The 20,189-nt window shown below is 40.6% G+C and overlaps 1 protein-coding gene across 1 annotated transcript; it reads left to right on the top strand.

Annotated features, from left to right (window-relative positions):
* Window positions 1-2,772: 2,772 nt before the first annotated feature.
* Window positions 2,773-18,399, top strand: tada2a (transcriptional adaptor 2A). The gene is made up of 15 exons (XM_034701847.1): window positions 2,773-2,905; window positions 3,334-3,440; window positions 3,524-3,583; window positions 3,675-3,766; window positions 9,163-9,320; window positions 9,824-9,912; window positions 10,826-10,898; window positions 11,006-11,069; window positions 12,355-12,398; window positions 14,205-14,315; window positions 15,723-15,794; window positions 16,281-16,413; window positions 16,850-16,893; window positions 17,248-17,327; window positions 17,621-18,399. Exons 1-15 carry the CDS (start codon window positions 2,881-2,883, stop codon window positions 17,804-17,806), a joined length of 1,338 nt encoding a protein of 445 aa, XP_034557738.1. The 5' UTR covers window positions 2,773-2,880; the 3' UTR covers window positions 17,807-18,399.
* The last annotated feature ends 1,790 nt before the right edge of the window (window positions 18,400-20,189 follow it).

Here is a 20,189-nt window from a genome sequence, read left to right as displayed (position 1 = left end):
AGGCTCACTGTTTTTGAATAAGAAGTTTAGCTTTCTCGAATAGGTGTCATATGTGGGTGTTTTGTCCTTTTAGTATGCATAATGCATAAACAGAAGTTTAAATGTTCAAACCTGCAGTAGTTATGATTCTCAGTAAGGGTAGCTCTGGGTAAAACCAGGCCACTAAAACATCTACATTCATGCTGCCAACTGTCACACAGAAAAGAGAAGTTCCTCTTTCAAAGATAAACAAACTATAATGCTTTCACAGGATCGTTAAACAAACCACGATCTAGCAGTTAGCTAGAAATCCCACCGAGGGGGAAAGTCCAACTGTCCTTTTTTGTGCACAGTCTGTGGCAGAATATAGGAGGGTGGGGGGGGGGCACTTTGTCATTACTCATGGATCTATGTTGCTCACGGCTCTCATGCTGACTGAGTCGCTCCACAGAGGTCCAAGGCAACCCCTGAGGGTCAGGAGATGGGACACAGTGCACGCTGCAGCTGAACGCACTTGTCACTGTGGATCGTCCTCACAGAGATGGCTCAGGGTAACAAGAGGAAAGGAGAACGCTCAGATTTAACCTAATGTGCAGTTTGGAAGCCGTGCTATCTCCCTTTTCTGTGTCTGTTGGAGAGTATTTTATGTGCACGGCATCAAATTTCATGAAATATAAATGTCACAGTGATAACAATTCCTCCTTAAATGTCACCAAAGGTACACTTTGGTTGTGAAGTGATGATCCTAGTTTAACTTTACATACCTCTGGTGCCAGCACTTGTTATTTGAGATGCAACTGTTCCCAGCTAGCCGCTAATGTCACATCTGTGTTAAATAAAAGAGTAATTTTAGCCAAATTACAAACAAAACACACTTTCTCACTTACTTTTATTGGTTTGGACACAGGCAGAGTTAAAGTTGTAGGTTTCAAGGTTTTTAGAGATTGTTTTTCTGTGAGGACCTCCTTTCTGCATGTCCCTGAGAGGCAGGACTGGTATTTGATTCTGGGCCCAAAGCTGGACACAGGCACTGGAAACTATCAGGGGTAATAGATATTTATTGCATCAGAGAAAACTGTTTTCACGGAAAGCTGCACTCCACATAGTCAGGCTGTAGTGGGAGAGATTTTGTGGGAAAGGGGGTGTAATGTGATGTAGTCCCATATTCATCTTTCTGTGGCTCTCATCCAGCCTAATTCAAACTAGCCTATAAGAGGCTCAGGTGGTGCTGTTTGCTCAGAGAGAGACAAAGGGAGACTTGCAATGAGCTTATTGTTTTCCTAACAGAAATTATGCAAGATCGCCACTTTGTGGTAGAACGGAGGATGATCACACTCACTGTCTTCATTTAGAGCAAATTCAGCATGATTGGAAGATGTTGCAGAAACAGAGTAGAAGCATGTAGGGAAGCAAACACAATATTTCTTATAAGATAAGAGGGCAAGTCCAAATTTGATAAATCCTACTTGAATAACACAATCGTCAACCTAATACTGGGGCTCTGGTGGGCCTAGCAGTTTAAGAACATACCTCATACACAGAGGCTATAGTCCTCATTGCAGAAGTTGCTGGTTTGATTCCACATTAATTGTTTTATTTCTTTATGCTTATATTCTGTATAAGAGCATCTGCAATGCTCAACTTTCCTCTCAGGGATACATTTAGTATATCTAATGGTTAGATGTTGTCTAGAAAATCAAATGGATCAAACTTTGAATCGCACTGAAACAATAATTATTTTTATGTTAAAAGATCAAGAAGTAGCCTAAAAATGAATCAAATTCCAGAACAATTTCCAAACAAGACAAATAAAAATAGCACGAAAAGCTGGTATGCACTTCTGCAGTGAACTTTCTTGAACCACGATGATTCACAAGGTAATAGTACCATCTGCTGGTTGGACATGTAATGAAAAGTAGACTCACAATACATGCACCAATTTGCATGGAGGACAATGGAATGATTGCATGGTAGTTATTGACAGAAATCTGAACTAACTACAGGATTAGGGGAGACAATTAGGACTCTGAGGTTAATATGGTGAGCTCCATGTGCCTCTCCTGCTTGTAAATGGCACAAAACAAATCTCCAGACTGCCTGTTTTGTAGAAATGTACCTTAATGGGTAACGTGTGAAAATAGAAGATATAAAAATATCTCTGTGAATTTAGCCTTGTCCTACTAACTGTGAATACATGTTTAGGTTAGGGCAGGGAGGCTTGGGTCTGGTCAGGAATTTAAATGAAAAACAATAATGATAAAGGAAAACTGCATAATTGCCACAGGAATCTTAGTACCCAAGCTATCCTCTTTTGATTTGTTGCTGCCACTATAACAGGACTGAACCAAATTCAGCTAAGAATACCTACACAAATCACAATCAAGGAAATGTCCCAAAATGCTCTCAACCAACGCAGTTCTTGAGGCTATTACGCACGAGCATCACAGCCATACATCACCATGGAAAAATGTTTTTTTAGATTCCGGCAACGTTCTTTAAATAGGGCCATAACATAACATAACATAACATAACATAACATAACATAACATGAATAGAATACACAGCAAATGCTATTTCTGATCAAATGTATTGGCAGTGCCCGCCTAAGTTAAACAACAATACATTGTCACATATGAGAAAATGGAAATTTAAAAAATATTCTACAAACGAATAAAAAACTACTTAGAAACACAAGAATTAGACAATCAATGACTCAAATCTGACTTCCAAGCATAGTTTGGTAAATTCAAGTCAAGCTGTGGGGACCTCCTCTGTAGAGTGAACTGTGTCCTGAGGGTGGCAGCACTGCAGCAGTAAAAGATGATAGCTACCGTTTAAAACCCACGAAGAAGAAAACCAAAACATCCATTCTATCTTTAGATTTTTACAAAACATTTTCTCATGGACCGCCTTGCATCTTTTGGAAGTAAGTGTCGATGATATTAAATTATAACAATCAACTGGTTGATGCCAAACACCGTGCTGTTAATTAATTAGATCTCTTGTTATACGGTGGCGAGCATTGCTTCGCTAACATTAGCAGGAAAGCTAGCTTTGCTCTTTATTTACATGCATGTATTTTTTATCTGCCTTTATAAATGTTGCAGGTACAACAAGCCCAATGTGTAATTTCGAATTGGCTGCTTGGTAAACATGTTGTGAGATATACTCGTAATCGTTTGTTTACAACCATCTGCTGGCTTTGATTTGTGGCTGCTTTGAGGGCCTCTGTACCACGGTCTGCAAAGTTAACCACCAACGTGCTTATTGTTTATATAAGCTTGATATTAACAAGACAGTCTGCTAAATCATCTGAGTGTGTTGCATTGTTCATGTATGTGTTTATTTTTCCAGATGATCCTTTTGATAAACCACCTTGCAGAAGCTGCTCATCTTATCTCACTGAGCCATACATCAAGTGTGCAGAATGTGGACCCTCACCTTTCTTACTCTGCCTCCAGGTAAGTGCATACAAAATCACATTATGGGCTTTTGTTTATAATGAGACCACCACCAGTCTGACTGAAACTGTGTTTTATTTCAGTGCTTCACAAAGGGATTTGAATATAAGAAGCATGAGAGTGATCATAAGTATGAAATCATGGTAAGTGAAATAGAAATGGTCTCTTGTTAACACATAGACAGATGCCCATGGCAAAATCATTATTTATTCTTACTCTTAACTCCTCATTCAGACATCAGACTTTCCTGTGTTGGAGCCAGGATGGACGGCGCAGGAGGAGATGTCTCTGTTAGAGGCGGTCATGGACTGTGGCTTTGGAAACTGGTGAGTGCTTTGTTTCATTTGTTTCAAAGTGCTGTAACTACAAGCTTAAGAACAGTCTCTTGGTTAAATGGTGTACACACACAGTTTATACTAGTTTTATTCAATAAATAAGGTTACACACTGATATAGGTTTGTTAAAGCTGAAATAATAACCCCTCGCATTTCTGCAAATATTTAATTATATCTTTTCATGAGACAACACTGCAGAAATGACCAGGGTTCCCACGCGTCCTGGAAAACCTGGAAAACAGTTGACCAGTTTTCCAGTACTGGAAAAATACCTGGAAAACGGGAGAAAAAGTAAAATGTCCTGGAAAATCACATATAGTCCTGGAAAATTATTCCAACATGGCTGCGTTCAACCTGACCCTATTAACAAAACACATCCCCATTCATTGAAAGTTGAGTGCACACTGTGCTGGAAAAGACAGCGACACTGCGCAACTTTTTTCACATCTTTTCTCCTTCACTTCATAATCATGCATTCACAGAAAACGGGGGTATATTGTTTATGTTTTATGGTACATTTGGCTCAATTACCGTACTGTAGCTCAGTTGTTCTCAAGGTGGGGTCCTGGGACCCCTGGGGGTCCCCGAACCATAGCGTGGGGGTCCGTGAAATAGTTTGAATAAATTTCTAGTAAATTATAATATTGTGCTGTGTCATTACAAAACAGCACACACCATTGTTATGATACCATTTGGTGGCTCGAAGGAATATGTGAGTCTTGCTACTTTAAATTTTTTGAAAGCGTTTAAGATCAATTACTTTGAAAAGTATAAATGCTGTCATGTTGAGTCCACAAGGAATGAAATGACCCTCTGTTTTAAAGTATACAAGTGGTATTTACTTGATTCAAATTGAAGTGTTATCTGTTTATCACTATGGTACAGGTCTGAAGGATTTACATCGATACGTTTTACAATACAAATAGTTCCAAGGGCATCTAAGAGTGCAAATGGTGGTAAGCATGTGCTTTAGTGATGGGAAGTTGGGCTTAGGGTTTGGATTAGGGTTAGGGTTAGGGTTTGGATTAGGGTTAGGGTTAGGATTAGGGTTAGGGTTAGGATTAGGGTTAGGGTTAGGGTTAGGATTAGGGTTAGGATTAGGGTTAGGGTTAGGATTAGGGTTAGGGTTAGGATTAGGGTTAGGGTTAGGGTTAGGGTTAGGGTTAGGGTTAGGATTAGGGTAAGGATTAGGGTTAGGGTTAGGGTTAGGGTTAGGATTAGGATTAGGGTTAGGGTTAGGATTAGGGTTAGGATTAGGGTTAGGGTTGGGGTTAGGATTAGGGTTAGGGTTAGGGTTAGGATTAGGGTTAGGGTTTGGATTAGGGTTAGGATTAGGGTTAGGGTTTGGATTAGGGTTAGGATTAGGGTAAGGATTAGGGTTAGGATTAGGGTTAGGGTTAGGGTTTGGATTAGGGTTAGGGTTAGGGTTAGGATTAGGGTTAGGGTTAGGGTTTGGATTAGGGTTAGGGTTAGGATTAGGGTTAGGGTTAGAATTAGGGTTAGGGTTAGGGTTTGGATTAGGGTTAGGGTTAGGATTAGGGTTAGGTTTAGGGTTTGGATTAGGGTTAGGGTTAGGGTTAGGGTTAGGATTAGGGTTAGGGTTAGGGTTAGGATTAGGGTTAGGGTTAGGGTTAGGATTAGGGTTAGGGTTAGGGTTAGGATTAGGGTTAGGGTTAGGATTAGGGTTAGGATTAGGGTTAGGGTTGGGGTTAGGGTTAGAATTAGGGTTAGGATTAGGGTTAGGGTTTGGATTAGGGTTAGGGTTAGGATTAGGGTAAGGATTAGGGTTAGGGTTAGGATTAGGGTTAGGGTTAGGGTTAGGGTTTGGATTAGGGTTAGGATTAGGGTTAGGGTTAGGGTTAGGGTTTGGATTAGGGTTAGGGTTAGGATTAGGGTTAGGGTTAGGGTTAGGGTTTGGATTAGGGTTAGGATTAGGGTTAGGGTTAGGGTTAGGGTTTGGATTAGGGTTAGGGTTAGGATTAGGGTTAGGGTTAGAATTAGGGTTAGGGTTAGGGTTTGGATTAGGGTTAGGGTTAGGGTTTGGATTAGGGTTAGGGTTAGGATTAGGGTTAGGTTTAGGGTTTGGATTAGGGTTAGGGTTAGGATTAGGGTTAGGGTTAGGATTAGGGTTAGGGTTAGGGTTAGGATTAGGGTTAGGGTTAGGGTTAGGATTAGGGTTAGGGTTAGGGTTAGGATTAGGATTAGGGTTAGGGTTAGGATTAGGGTTAGGGTTTGGATTAGGGTTAGGGTTAGGATTAGGGTTAGGATTAGGGTCAGGGTTAGGGTTAGGATTAGGGTTAGGATTAGGGTTAGGGTTAGGATTAGGGTTAGGGTTAGGGTTAGGGTTTGAATTAGGGTTAGGGTTAGGATTAGGGTTAGGGTTTGGATTAGGGTTAGGGTTAGGGTTAGGATTAGGGTTAGGGTTAGGGTTAGGGTAAGGGTTAGGATTAGGATTAGGGTTAGGGTTAGGATTAGGGTTAGGGTTAGGGTTAGGGTTAGGATTAGGGTTAGGGTTAGGGTTTTGATTAGGGTTAGGGTTAGGGTTAGGATTAGGGTTAGGTTTAGAACCAAAACTAAACTTAAGCAAAGAGAACCAAACTCAACCAGAACCGAATCAGAACCGAACCAGAAACCAACCAGAAACGAATGAGAGCCCTACCTCAACTGAACCAGAACCGAATTAGAACCGAACCAGAATTGAATCAGAGCCGAACCAGAACTGAACCAGAACTGAACCAGAACCGAACCAGAACCGAACCAGACCCGAACCAGAACCCTACCAGAACTGAACCGGAACCGAACCGAACAAGAACCCTACCAGAACTGAACCAGAACCGAACCAGAACCGAACCAGAACCGAACCAGAAACGAACCAGAACTGTACCAGAACCGAACCTGAACGGAACCGAACCAGAACCATTCCAGAAACGAACCAGAAACGAACCAGAACCGAACCAGAACCGAACCAGAACTGAACCAGAACCGAACCAGAACCGAACCAAACCAGAACCGAACCAGAGCCGAACCAGAACCGAACCAGAACTGAACCAGAACCGAACCTGAACCGAACCAGAACTTAACCAGAACCGGAACCGAACCGAACCAGAACCGAACCAAATCAGAACTGTACCAGAACCGTACCAGAACCGAACCAGAACCGAACCAGAACTGAACCAGAACCGAACCTGAACCGAACCGAACCAGAACCATACCAGAAACGAACCAGAAACGAACCAGAACCGTACCAGAACCGAACCAGAACCGAACCAGAATTGAACCAGAACAGAACCGAAACAGAACCAGAACCGAACTCAAGTAAAGTAAACCAAAACCAGAACCAAACTCAAGCAAACAGAACCAGAACCAAACCCAAACAAACAATAATAATGTCTACAGGTTGGCATTGAGAAAAATCCGATGCCTCAGCTTGGATGGGCTGATCCGATTTCTCCTCCCAGTGAGTATTTGCCCGGTCTTCAAGAAGACTCTCTCTGAAGGAACAGATGTAGCCACGATACACAGCCTCCCCTCCATCACCTGAATCCTATATCCTCACATGTGATTGGCCGCATGGCCGCCATGCTGACCAATCAAAACAAAATCCTGCTGTGAGCAGAGCTGGGGCTGAGCACTGAGAGAGCTAAGCAGGAAAAGGAACAAACTGGGAGCCGGCTCTTCTGATTCACTATAAACCATCGTCTCTCAGAGCCGCAGCTTTTGATCATGACACATCACTAATGTGCTCAATCTGTGTTACAATTATGAGGGGGCCATGGACAATTTTCTCACCTGTAAGGGGTCCCTGGCTCCAAAAAGTTTCAGAACCCCTGCTCTAGCTAGCAGGAGTGCAAACTCCCAATAGTGAAAACAAACGGAACAAAAAGAATGACACAGAAACTCCACGTTGTAGACATCGCTGATCATAATAGACATCGCCGTGCAGGAAGACAGTTTACATTTTTTTATTCTCTGAGAGATCTTTAAATACAGATTGCGTCTTTACACCGGTGTGATTTTTTCAGAGTTTAACTCATTCAGATCTATTTAGGTCACTAAAGCACTGATCCTCTGATCATTATTATTATTTAATTATTTCAATAAGGCAGCTTCCTGATTCCTTTGCTGGCTCTTTTGTTTTTTACTTAGCTCATTTTATATTTTTTGAGAAAAGAGAAAGCTGAGATGAGATGTTGCCCATCATTGTTACTTGGTTGCACTAATAAAGTGAAGTGCTGTATATCTGTGGTTGCATTATTCTATCATCAATTTGCCATCATTTTTAAGTATGTAAGAGATGATTTCATTGATAGCCATAGACTACATGTCTTTCAATGTAGACTTCCACTGAGAGGAACATATTAGACTATTTAGGAACTAAATTAGGAACTAAATTTAGACTGTCATACCAGCTTGATCATGAATGAAAATGTCCTGGAAAATGATCTCTGGAAAAGAGTGGGAACCCTGAATGACACTTTGATATGTTGTGAAGTAGTCAGTGTACAGCTTGTATAACAGTGTAAATTTACTGTCCACTCAAAACAACTCAACACACAGCCATTAATGTCTAAACAACCGTCAACAAAAGTGAGTACACCCCTAAGTGAAAATGTCCAAATTGGGCCCAAAGTGTCAATATTTTGAACTGTAGCTCCTCAGTGCCGGCAGCACTCATGCAGCCCCAGACCATGACACTCCCACCACCATGCTTGACTGTAGGCAAGACACACTTGTCTTTGTACTCCTCACCTGGTTGCTGCCACCCACGCTTGACACCATCTGAACCAAATAAGTTAATCTTGGTCTCATCAGACCACAAGACATGGTTCCAGTAAATGTCCTTAGTCTGCTGTCTTTAGCAAACTGTTTGCGGACTTTCTTGTGCATCATCTTTAGAAGAAATGTGAGGAGTGTACTCACTTTTGTGAGATACTGTATATGGGTGCTGGTGTACATTAACATCAATTTTAATAATGGAAAATAGTTTATTTATAATATTACATCACAACCAGATTCATGAAATCTCATAACCACATGAAAGATAATCTCTGCACTCCACTTGCTTCTTAACCGTTAGTGTTTGAAAAAAATAGATATTGGTGCAGTCCATCATTAAAAATAAACTATTGCTCTTCTCTTCAATAAATTGTCATTAGAGCAAAAGCCCTGCAAGTATTACAGAACATTATCTTGTGATAAAAACCAAGATCATTTGGGGCTTAATTTTGTCTTGTGAACAGCATAGTAAGTATTTGGACTATCACAGTGAACAGTGATACATCTGAGTCTGCAACAAACTAACGGATAATGTATATACCTTTTGTGACGCTTTCTGTGAGATATTGTTGCAAGTAAACATATTTATTTGTGCCGTTTTTCTCCTGCAGGCAGGATGTGGCTTATCAGATGCGCACCAAAACCAAAGAGGAATGTGAGAGCCACTACATGAAGAATTTCATCAACAACCCGCTCTTTTCCTCCACCTTACTGAGCCTACGCAAAACAAAAGACTCTCGCTTTGCAGAGGGTGCTATTCCCTTCAAACGTCAGTACCAACATTTTATGCTGTGTTTGTTTTTGTTCTCCTAATTCTTCTTAATTTTGATTTGGAGTCCTTCAAAACTATCGTGTCCTTGCATCATACAACCTGAAGAACAGACAGTGTTTGATATTAATTGCTTTGATTTTGTGTTGCTGTGAATATAAGACACAATTCAGATGAATGTTGAAATGATAGCCGCCCTGATAATGGGCCTCTAGAGTAGCAGGTTTTTTCATTAGAAACTGAAGTAAAAAGTCCTTTAAGCCTGAAAGTCTGCGCCCAGTTGGATTGAAACAGTTGGTGAGTTAAGGACTTGTCTCAGTTTCTATCAGGCTTCAGGTCTCCATCTGTCACACTGTTTGAGAGCTTGACAAACACTACTCACACTGTCATGTACATGCTGGTAGAGAGAAAACTGTGTTGCATTTCTAATATTTCCTACTGTAATTAAATCTCAGAAGAGGTTTGTGTTCATGTGCCTGTAACGAATTTTCTCCATATTACAGCCTCAGATGATCCTCCTCGGCCCACATTTGACTCTGTGCTGTCTCGAGATATGGCTGGATACATGCCGGCCAGAGCAGACTTCATGGAGGTAAGGGGGGGCACATGTGTTATAGACTTAATGATCAAGAAATGAACATCCCAAGCGATGGCTCTTTATTAGATGTTAGGAAAACATTGACTCATGCCTTAACTGGTGTCTGTTGCCATTATTTGCTTCAAAGCCTGATCCAAAAAGGCAGCTGGATTTGGTGGAGTCATGATTTGAATTCCCATGACCTGGATGACTGAGATCCTTCAGACTCTTTTAGTCATAATCGATCAATCAATCAATCAAACTTTATTTATGAAGCGTTTTTCATACAAGGACATTGTAACACAACGTGCTGTACATAAAAACAACTTGAAATAGAATAGAATAAAAAAAAATATATATATAAAAATAAAAAGACCCCCCCCATCCTAATCCCAACCCTAGCCCCAAATCCCCAAACCCACCCCACAATCCTAAGGTTAAGAACACAACATTCAATAATAATAATAATAATAATAATAACAATAAAAATAGAAAATAAATGAAAAATATAAATGAAGTTGCTGAACGAACTGAGGAAATGCTCTCATGATACCTTAATGAGGAAACACTGGAGGTAAAATAAGATTGACACAGGAAATTAAACTCACCAAAATACAGTACATTTCTCAGATAATAAAACACTAAAATATTAAAAAAAGAAAATAAAATAAGATGCTATACTTAAAAAATAAATAAGAAATTAAAAGGGACTAAAATTTTAACTAGATAATAAATAAATAAAGTAAGGTGAAATAAAACTGTTATAAGAATAAAACTCAGTTAAAAGCGAGACTGAAAAAAAGGTTTTGATTTGCTTTTAAAAATGTTTTTAAATATTAACTTTCTATCTTTAAGCATCAGTTGATTGCAGTTGAAGTCAGATCAAAGCACCAGATGATGAAAGTCTTTTTTTCCTCTGACCTGTTAGGAGTTCGACAACTACGCAGAATGGGATTTAAAAGACATCGACTTTGTGGATGATGACTCAGACATCCTACGTGGTGGGTAGAATCTCCATCGACACTGTCCTTAGTGTGCTTTTCATTCACAAATAAAAGATCCACAGAATGTCCTTAACTCTCTTAACTGTGTCATTGTTCTGTTTCAGCTCTCAAGCTTTCTGTTGTCGACATATATCATTCGAGGTTAAAGGAGAGGCAGCGGAGGAAAAAGTAGGTCCCTTTTTTTACTCACCAAAACGATGGATACAGAATAACATTTTGATGTAATAACCCCTGTCTGTCAGTAGATGGCACTGTAAGCTTCTAAAGCTGACTCTCCCTCAGTTACTTATTCATGCTTTCATGTTGAATAAATGCATTTCATCAGACTTCAAATCTACAAGGCAAATGACTTTAAATCCCTTGTTTGTATCTTTTGAATATTAATCAATTCATAAAGGCGATATATTTATGATTTGTAATTTCAACTTTTAATTATTTGTTAAAAGCGCTGAAGAGACACGAGTCCTGTGAGACTGAGGTTGTTACAGAATCAGTGATGTGAATATAATTGAATATTTAAGGCTTTTTTTTTCAGGCTGTCATTACAAGCCACGGGGATTTATTCAGGAGCGTTATACAAGCTGTGCCAACCTTTATTCAGGCTTTGGATAACTTCGGAAGTGGGGAAACGTGTCAGAGTCGCTGTGAATGTTTGACACTTTGCCTGGCTGCCAAACGCAACATTTTACCTGTAGTGTTCTGAAATGTTTAAAAGCAGATTGAGTATCTAAGTTGAACCCTTTTGGCACATTAACTACAACAAGGAATGTATTACTATGATACTTAATGAAAAGACTAAGTATGACTGCTGATTGGAACAAAAAAACTTAGGGACATTGTTTATTTGTCTCTGATGTCTCTGAATGATGCTGGGAGAAAGAGCCCTTGTAGATAGAGATAATGCATGCAATAATCTGCCTCCATAATTTTCATTAAGTATCAGTATTTGTGAGTGACCCCTCTTTTTTCAAGTTGTCAGTCATAATCTCCTCCACCTTCAGCCTGTCAGCTGTCACTCTCTGACATACAGGCCATCACTCCTGGCTGTAATCCATCCAGCACTAAATCAGCTGTAATGAGTTTGTGCTCCCCAAGAATGGTGGAATGGCATGTCTCCTCATGATCCTTATTTTATCTCTGTTAACTTGTGACTTGTCAAAGAGGCTTCCAAGCTCGTTACACGTGCCAAGACCCTGAACTCAGACCTTTTGAGGGAGCTCTTCACATACCTCCTAATCAGTCTGACTTTAAATCCAATTATTGCTGGAATATCACCTCCCCGCTGTATACAAGGCGGATGCATATATTGGGTTTTCAAATGTCATAATAACTTTATAGACTGTAACAGCAAAGATAATTACATATGAGGAGATGCCAGGTTTAATTTCGCAGGCTCATAGGAATCAGAAACTTCATTAGCATATTAATAAATCTTCGTCTCTGTTTCTTCCAGGATAATCCGAGACCACGGCCTGATCAACCTGAGGAAATTCCAGAGTAAGTCGTAACTCTTATGAAACTCACCCTGAAACTCGGCTGTGACAGTATTCATAACAACCTAGAGAGGCATCTGATACCTCCCAGCCAAATCGCTGCTGAGTGTTTCTAAGGACACACGCAAACAGCTCCACTGTAATTACCCCCCTCAGCCTCTGAAGCCCCTCGTGTCGCAGAAATATGGCAACTGACGGAGCACCTATTTACAATCAGGGCTGCGAATAGTCCGCCGAGGCATAATGACTTCACTGTGAATAGATCCTCGTGATGAGCCTGCTAGCATAATGGCTCAAAATGCAGGGGGCTTTGTTTATTGATCCACCTGTCACAGGTTGGATTTCAGCGCGCGGTGTAATGTCATTCTCTGCTTCTCTCGGGTTTTGGCATTAGAGGTCAAGCAGACAGGAGTGGGGAGGCTGTGAATGGATTATTCCAATTAAACTCTTTTTTTAAAAACAAGTCTGACCCCCCTCCCGCCAGCCTGTCGTTACCTCCCTCGTGTTGCTCTGTGGTGGGACTCCTGAAGACTTCTTCTCCCCTCATGTTTTATTTACGTTTCCCCTCTGCCTACAGTTAGCCCTCCTCCATTTCTCCCCTCCACTCCCTTATCTCTCCAGTCTTTCAAGACAAAAGGGAACTCAGAGTAGCTGTAGAGCTGCAGACTGGTTGTCATGGAGACTGTCAAAGATGGTGTGTGCTTCCACAGAGAGCGCGCGCAAGTGTGTGTGTGTTTGTGTGTGCCACATGCAATAATGGAAGCAGTTTCTGAGCCCTGGAGGCTCACAGTATCATGTCTCAGTGAGTGCTGGAGGCAGACTGACCAGTGTTGTTGTTCCAGAGCAGCAGGCTGTGTGAGCTCTGTGTGGGGCCTCTCGCTTTAAATGATTCAAGTCTGGGTTTTGTTGTTGTTTTGTTTGTTTACAGTCGTTGTTTTTTGTGCTTCCGCATAAAAGTCTAGTGCTAATGCCTCCTTAGAGACTATATTGGTCCACTGTTATGTTCAGAGCATGACTTCATGTGTTTATCCAAGATGGCAGCTGTTAATTAGCACTCACTTATAGGAGCCTTATGAAGAAACTTCACACACACACACGCACACGCACTCCTCTCACGCCCCCACAACAGCTTTCCTCTCTGGCTTTGACACTTGTCTGTTACTCGGCAACACGGCCGATGCTTTGAGACAAACACAACAGGCTCTTCGGAGTGTGTGTGTGTGTGCTCGGAGAGTGAGTTAAGTGGAAACATATCAGAGGAGCATCGCTGGGACCAATCTCAGAGAGGCAGGATGATTTTTGATGCAGCGAGGCAGCATGATCTGATGGTTCAATGTGTTTTACCTGTTGTGCCTTTCAGCCAGACTCTGAATGAACACAATGAGAAATATCATAAAATGTCTGTTAGCGGTGAACTTTGAAAGCACGGCTCCTTTTCCAGTTTGGAAAAACTGTAGTTGGCTACAAATAAGCCTTGTGTAAAACATGATATACATACAGTTCGAAATGTTGGTGCATACAATCTGTCTGGTAAAAGACAGAAACCCAAAGAGACTAAAACACAGTTCATTCATCCACAGTATTTCTGTGATGATATATACTTGTAATATTGTTTATGTGTATGAACTCATGGTTTATTCAGAGCTACATGTGGATGTCTGTTCCTTGGAGGTAAAGTAGTCAATGCAGTTTGTGAGGAATCAGTTGGACAGAAACTGAATAAGTGCACTCCTTCTTTGGTGCAAATACTTGTCTCCTCCTCTCCTCTTCTCTTCTCTCCCTTCTACACTCATATTCTCTTGTTTTTCAGTGCTGGAGCGATGCTACCCAAAGGAGGTCCAGGAGCTGTATGACGTCATGAGACGATTTGCCAGAGTGGTTGGACCGATTGAACACGACAAATTCATCGAAAGCCACGCACGTTAGTATCTGGCTGAGGACACATGATTAGACTCTGAAATGTTTCCTACAGTCTCAAACAGAATGAATGTAATCACTTTCACGTCAAGCTGCCTCAACACTGCCGGATAATGATGTCCTCAAAATACTTTTTGATTTTACTTTGTGGTCAGATAATGTAAAACTACCTGTTTACACTCTACTTTTGAAGATTCCCTTTATTCATATGAAGATACTTTTCACATCTCTGTGTTGACTCATGAATCTGTAAGAAAAAAATTGCCATTGGGAAATGGGCTCACTTGTTTTGTTTGAGACTTAAATGCAAAAATGACACTGTAAATCTATCACTTTAGCATATCCATTAGACTGCAGCCTATTAGCTTAGCTTGACATTGTTGAACTTGTTAGCAGTTAAACAATGTAATGAGCAGTTATGAAGCAACATTATTGTTCTGTTGCAGTCCTTTATGGTTCCACCTGCTGAACTTCAATCTAATATCCTTTTTCATTTCGCTCTGTTTTTGGTCTCCACCAACTTCTGATGGACATAAAATGGATCTTAAGTTGTTTAAAGCTCCACTGTCTCCTCTAGCTTGTCACTTAGGTCGGGCATACACTGTGCAAATAGAAGTCTACATTTCCATTTTTTGTCAACACATCAGAAAGGTCATAATGCACTTTATTGTTGAAGTCGTATTCTCTGACTTCAAACTTTTTCTGTCTGAGTTTTCAAAGGAAACTTTATTGACAGCTGCAAATACTCCATCCTGATTAAACACATACAGTGAGAACACCCAGGTCGTGGTTCACAATCTGAGCTGTGTGTCGTAAATTAGTCGCTTGTACATTGTAAGTTCACTTTATAGCCCCCCATGGAAACATTCACACAGTGTGTACTTGACCTGACTCTTGCATTGTGCTGTACTAAGCTGAGCAGTGCATGGTCGGTATGCATTCATTTAGTGCTTTTTTATGTACTGCCAATGTAAGTGAAATCTTCAATAAAAGCGAGGGTGAATCACATCAGACGAGTTAAAGCTGGACAGTTAACCAATATCCTGAACCTGTTTTAAGCTCTGTAAAGCTTAGGGAAGCTGTGGATTCGGGTTCATCACTACAGCTGAGTCAGGCTAGCTGTTCCCAGTGCACATGATAGTCAAAGTTAAGCTAACTGCTGCTTTTTATTGCTTCATTCATATAAACAGAAATAAGAAATAAGAATAGTGTGAATCTTTAACTAGTTTTGCCACCAGAACTCCTCTTGAATTTGTTGTAATCTGTCAACAGCCTGTGCATTATTTATGTGTTCATCTTTGTGTGAACTTTTTCTGAACCAAAGTGGCACAAAAAGTGTTGAGGCACAGTTCAGGCACCTCTCCTTTGTAACAGTTTGTAAGGATTTACGTTCCTCTCTCTTTCCTTGCAGTGGAGTTTGAGCTGCGCAGAGAGATCCGCAGGCTGCAGGAGTACAGAAAAGCCGGGATCAAGTCTTTCTGCAGTGAGTCACGTCTGACCTTTTTGCTCCTCCGTTCACAGAAACTTCATTTTAAAGTTGCTTAGAGTAAGCAGGGGGGAAATGTATTTATATTCAGATGGGAGCTGAAGTCTTTATTTTGACTTTGGCTCTAAATTGTGTTAATTATTATTTGCATAAGCAGCAGCAGCAGTGTATCAAGTCTTTGGATCAGTTTTTGGAATTATAATGTTTTGGCTGGTTTGCTGATGCAATGCACACAAAGGAAAGCTCAGCTGAATATTTTGTTGAGCTGCTACATCAGCTAGTCTTGGACTGATATCAGAGAATTGTTGGCAGAATTAATATAACATTTACATAATGAATTATTTTGGTAAATCACACCTTGCCTTGTTCATGGAAAATCTGCTTTTTCACCTAAAGCCTGCTCACACTCACTTTTAACTACATCGAGCTCCACATACTTTTTATAATCCTTTCCCATCGTCCCCTCTGTGCGATCTCTCCCAGGTGCAAAGGTGTACGAGCGGGCGAAGCGAATGCGGGAGGACGAGCGGAGGAAGCGGACCATGTTGTGTGACGTGCTGCAGTACATCCAGGACAGCCGAGCGTGCCATCAGTGGCTCAGCAAACAGGCTGCAATGTGAGACTTCCTGCCCGTTAACGCATGTGTGTAAATGAAAGGATGGTGAAGTCGCGCTCCCTGGAGACGCTGACCTCCGTCACCACTCTCCAAGATGAACACAGCAGACTTTGATGCTGCTGTGCATCCCGCTCTTACCTCAGTCTCTGTGGTATTTTTAGTCTTTTCATGTTCTGTTGATCTTGTTCCTTCATCCGAGGCCTTTTTCTGTGGGAGGCATCCAAGTTCTTCTCATTATTTCACCTCAAAAAAAGAAAAGCTTGAATGTGATGATTCATCTTTTTTTGGATGATGATGCTGGAGTAGGAATAGTGAACCTAATCCAGAAATACTGTGTGTAAGAAGGACTTTAATGTGTTTGTGTGCGCGTGTGTGTGTGTGTGTGTGTGTGTAAATAAGCTTGTAGGAATGCTAACACTGTTCTTTGTGATCACAGAGATGCCGGCATCACTCCAGCTGTCACAACAATCACAGTGTCAGGTATGAGGCTTCTCTCCAACTCTCCCTCTGTGCACCTTCTTCTCTCTGTCATCCTGGCATGGCCTTAGGCATAATCACATTAATGCAGATGCTCATCCACAAATACACTTGAAAAAAAGACCCCAACATGCATATTTCAACTATGTCTCCTACATTGGTTCCCTTTTTTTTAGCCTCTGGACTCAAATGGCAAATGCCCCCACCAGGCTGTACTTACAGAATTTGAAAAGATTTAAACATTTCTTCCCCTTTCTCTTCTAAGCAAATGAATTATCTGCATCAGGCTGCTGTTATGTTATCTGAAATGAAGTCCTACAACATCTGTTTGACTGTTGTTGACATTGTGCTCCACAGCGACAGGTAGACGGAGCGCTCCTCCTCTTAACCTGACCGGGCTGCCAGGGACGGAGAAACTCAACGAGCGAGAGAAAGAGGTACATGTGTGTTTTTAACTGTGTCCAAAAGGCCTCTGCGAATATATGGGGGTGCATCAGTGTCCGTCGTCTGGGTAGCGTACACATCTGGAAACACGATTGAATATTTCAAATGAACTGATATTGAATTCTATCTTTTTTAAACAACACTAAAATGCAGTTTATTTTAAATTCTGTCATTTGCACAAAGAAAGAATTTAACATATATCTAGAGTTTGGAGTAACAGAGTAATTGGCGCTGTCCTCATTAATCTAACCCCCCTTACTAACTCTTCTGTGTTCTGTGCCTGTAGTTATGCCAGGTGGTGCGTCTGGTGCCGGGGGCTTACCTGGAGTATAAGCAGGCTTTGCTGAACGAGTGCAGACGGCAGGGCGGGCTGCGTCTGGCACAGGCCCGGGCGCTGATCAAGATCGACGTGAACAAGACACGCAAGATCTACGATTTCCTCATCAAAGAGGGATACATCACCAAGGCCTAGCTGACCACTGCGGAGGGGGGGGGGGGGGTCGTGGTTAGTGGTTCTTTTCTTTTCTACTCTTGTAACACTGTGAGCCTGTGTTTTCTAAAAGTCCAATGTTGCTGCTTCTTTGATTTTTTGTAACATTTATAAACTTTGTTTGTGTTTTTGAGTCTTAAAATAACCAGCAACGTAGACGTACAGAGGGCTCTTAAAAACATATGGATGTATTTATTTCTCCTGTCATAAAATTATAATGGAAAAAAAAAGTTCTATTGTGTTTGTCAATATTTTTACTCTTTTAGATGTTTACAAAGAGTTCTCAGAGGGGTCCTTGTACTATACCTGCACTCAACACGCTTAAGCCCCTGATCGACTCACAGCAAATTAATTTTGTCACAGTTACTTTACCTTGGGTTTAGTTGAAAGAGTCAGAATTAGCCAAATTGTATTTTTCTTCTATAAAGTTGCATCAAAAAATAGCTTTAAAGGTGAAACAGCAGGAACGGGAAAATATTAAGCTACCAGTTATGAAACAGAGAAACTGCCTGCACCTAGCTGTACTGCACAACGGCTATGTGGAATGTTAACTAAACAAGAGTGTCCCTATTTTTCTATGCTGAAGTAAATGTTGATTTCATTTTTTTTTTTTTTTTTTTTTTTACATTTCCCATTCATTTACTGATTTAACTTTTCAAGTGAGATGACGTATTGCTTTAATTATATTTTGTTTCAATATCTAAATTGATCCTTATAAAAATGTAAAATTAGGTTTCGAGACAATCTGCATAAAAAAACGATTAACTACATGTTTTTTCTTATTGATGATGTGCACAGACATTTGCAAAGTTTCTACACTTCAAGAGGCATTGCTTCTATTCTAATCAATCCCCTTATTTACATTTCATTCATTTAACAATGTACTTTTTTTAGGCAAAGGCTACAATTTTGTCACACTTGAAAATAGGGTTCATTATGCATTTTGTGGCTACATCAGTTAAAGGTCTGTTGAAACTGTCAGAATTCAATATTAACTACCAGCTGACGATGGTGCTCTGATTTCAATTGACTATATCTTAGTGCAAATTCCTCACATCCATAATTAAATCAATCAATCAATCAATCAATCAAACAAGCTTTATTTATAGAGCATCTTTCATACAAATCAAATGCAATTTAAAGTGTTTACAGCAAATGAACTGACTCTGACTGGAGTTTAATGTTTTCTATTTGACATGGCTCATAGTTTCTCTCAAGTGACCTAATTAACTAAATTAAAACATGACTTTGTCTGAAACCTGCAGATATTGTGCTCTTATATTTGAAGAATTATAAAGATATGGGAGGCAGCCTTCAGCTTGTGTTTTTTTAAATAATTGATTTTTATTTAAAGTTCTAGTGAAATAAACAAAATGACTTGGAACAGAAAATGTGAAGTCTTCTTAAATGGAAACGTAAAGTTTACCATACTTACACAGGAGAGAGTTGCCAAGTTTGAATTTAGAATTTCTTCCAACAACCTTCTCTACATCACTGTTTCCCTCATATTAAGTGGCATGGCAAGTTTATTTATAAAGCACCAATAATACAAAGAGCAATTCAAAGTGCTTTAGTTAAAAAGTAAGAGAGTTAAGAGTTACAAACAAAAACCAGAACAGTAACAATCAACAAAAACATACAGCAAACACTTCAAACATTAAAGTGCTAAAAAAATAGTTATTTTCTGACAGTTATTGGGAAATTACATTTTCATGAAGTGTTCTCTAAAGATTTAAAAAAATCTGACAAATGATGTCAATGCTGCTGATAACAGTAAGAGCGTCGATAGAAAGGAATCAATCCCATCACCACACACAATACTTCATGAACTCGTACATCGATGTAGCTCTGACCTCTGCTTCTTAACTCAATATCCTGTTAAAGCAAACTGAAATGGATTGCCAGCAGAGTCCTGCATGTTGTCAGATAATGGATAACACGTAGAGACATTCAAGCTTCTGAGTAGAGTCGTACAATTCAGCCTGATCCATGCTGAGCTCACACTGACACAGAAAAAAAACAGGAGCAGCAGTGACGCGATCCTTTCGGCCTCCATCTGCGGACGTGTGGGCGTGGTGTGACGTGGGAGAGCTGTGACAAATTGAACACAGGCAGGAGGCCACCAGGCTGCGACTGGCTTATCTGACCAAGGAGCGGCCGCCGCGTCAACCTGAACTAACAGCGTGATTCTAATGGCAGATTTGACCTTTGATGATGAGAACAAGACGATGGTGGTGGAGAGTGTGAACGGAAACACTGAAATGCAGCGACTGGGTCTGGATTTACAGCGGTGGGAAACAGGAGACGTACAAAAAGCATTTCTGTCATCAAATCAAGGCTCCACAGAAAGCAGGAAGCAGCAGGT

This window comes from Notolabrus celidotus, chromosome 14 (genome assembly GCF_009762535.1).
Source record: "Notolabrus celidotus isolate fNotCel1 chromosome 14, fNotCel1.pri, whole genome shotgun sequence".
Taxonomy (NCBI): Eukaryota; Metazoa; Chordata; class Actinopteri; order Labriformes; family Labridae; genus Notolabrus; species Notolabrus celidotus.
The sequence above is the reverse complement of the archived record's forward strand: the minus strand, read 5'-3'. Positions and strand labels throughout refer to the sequence as shown.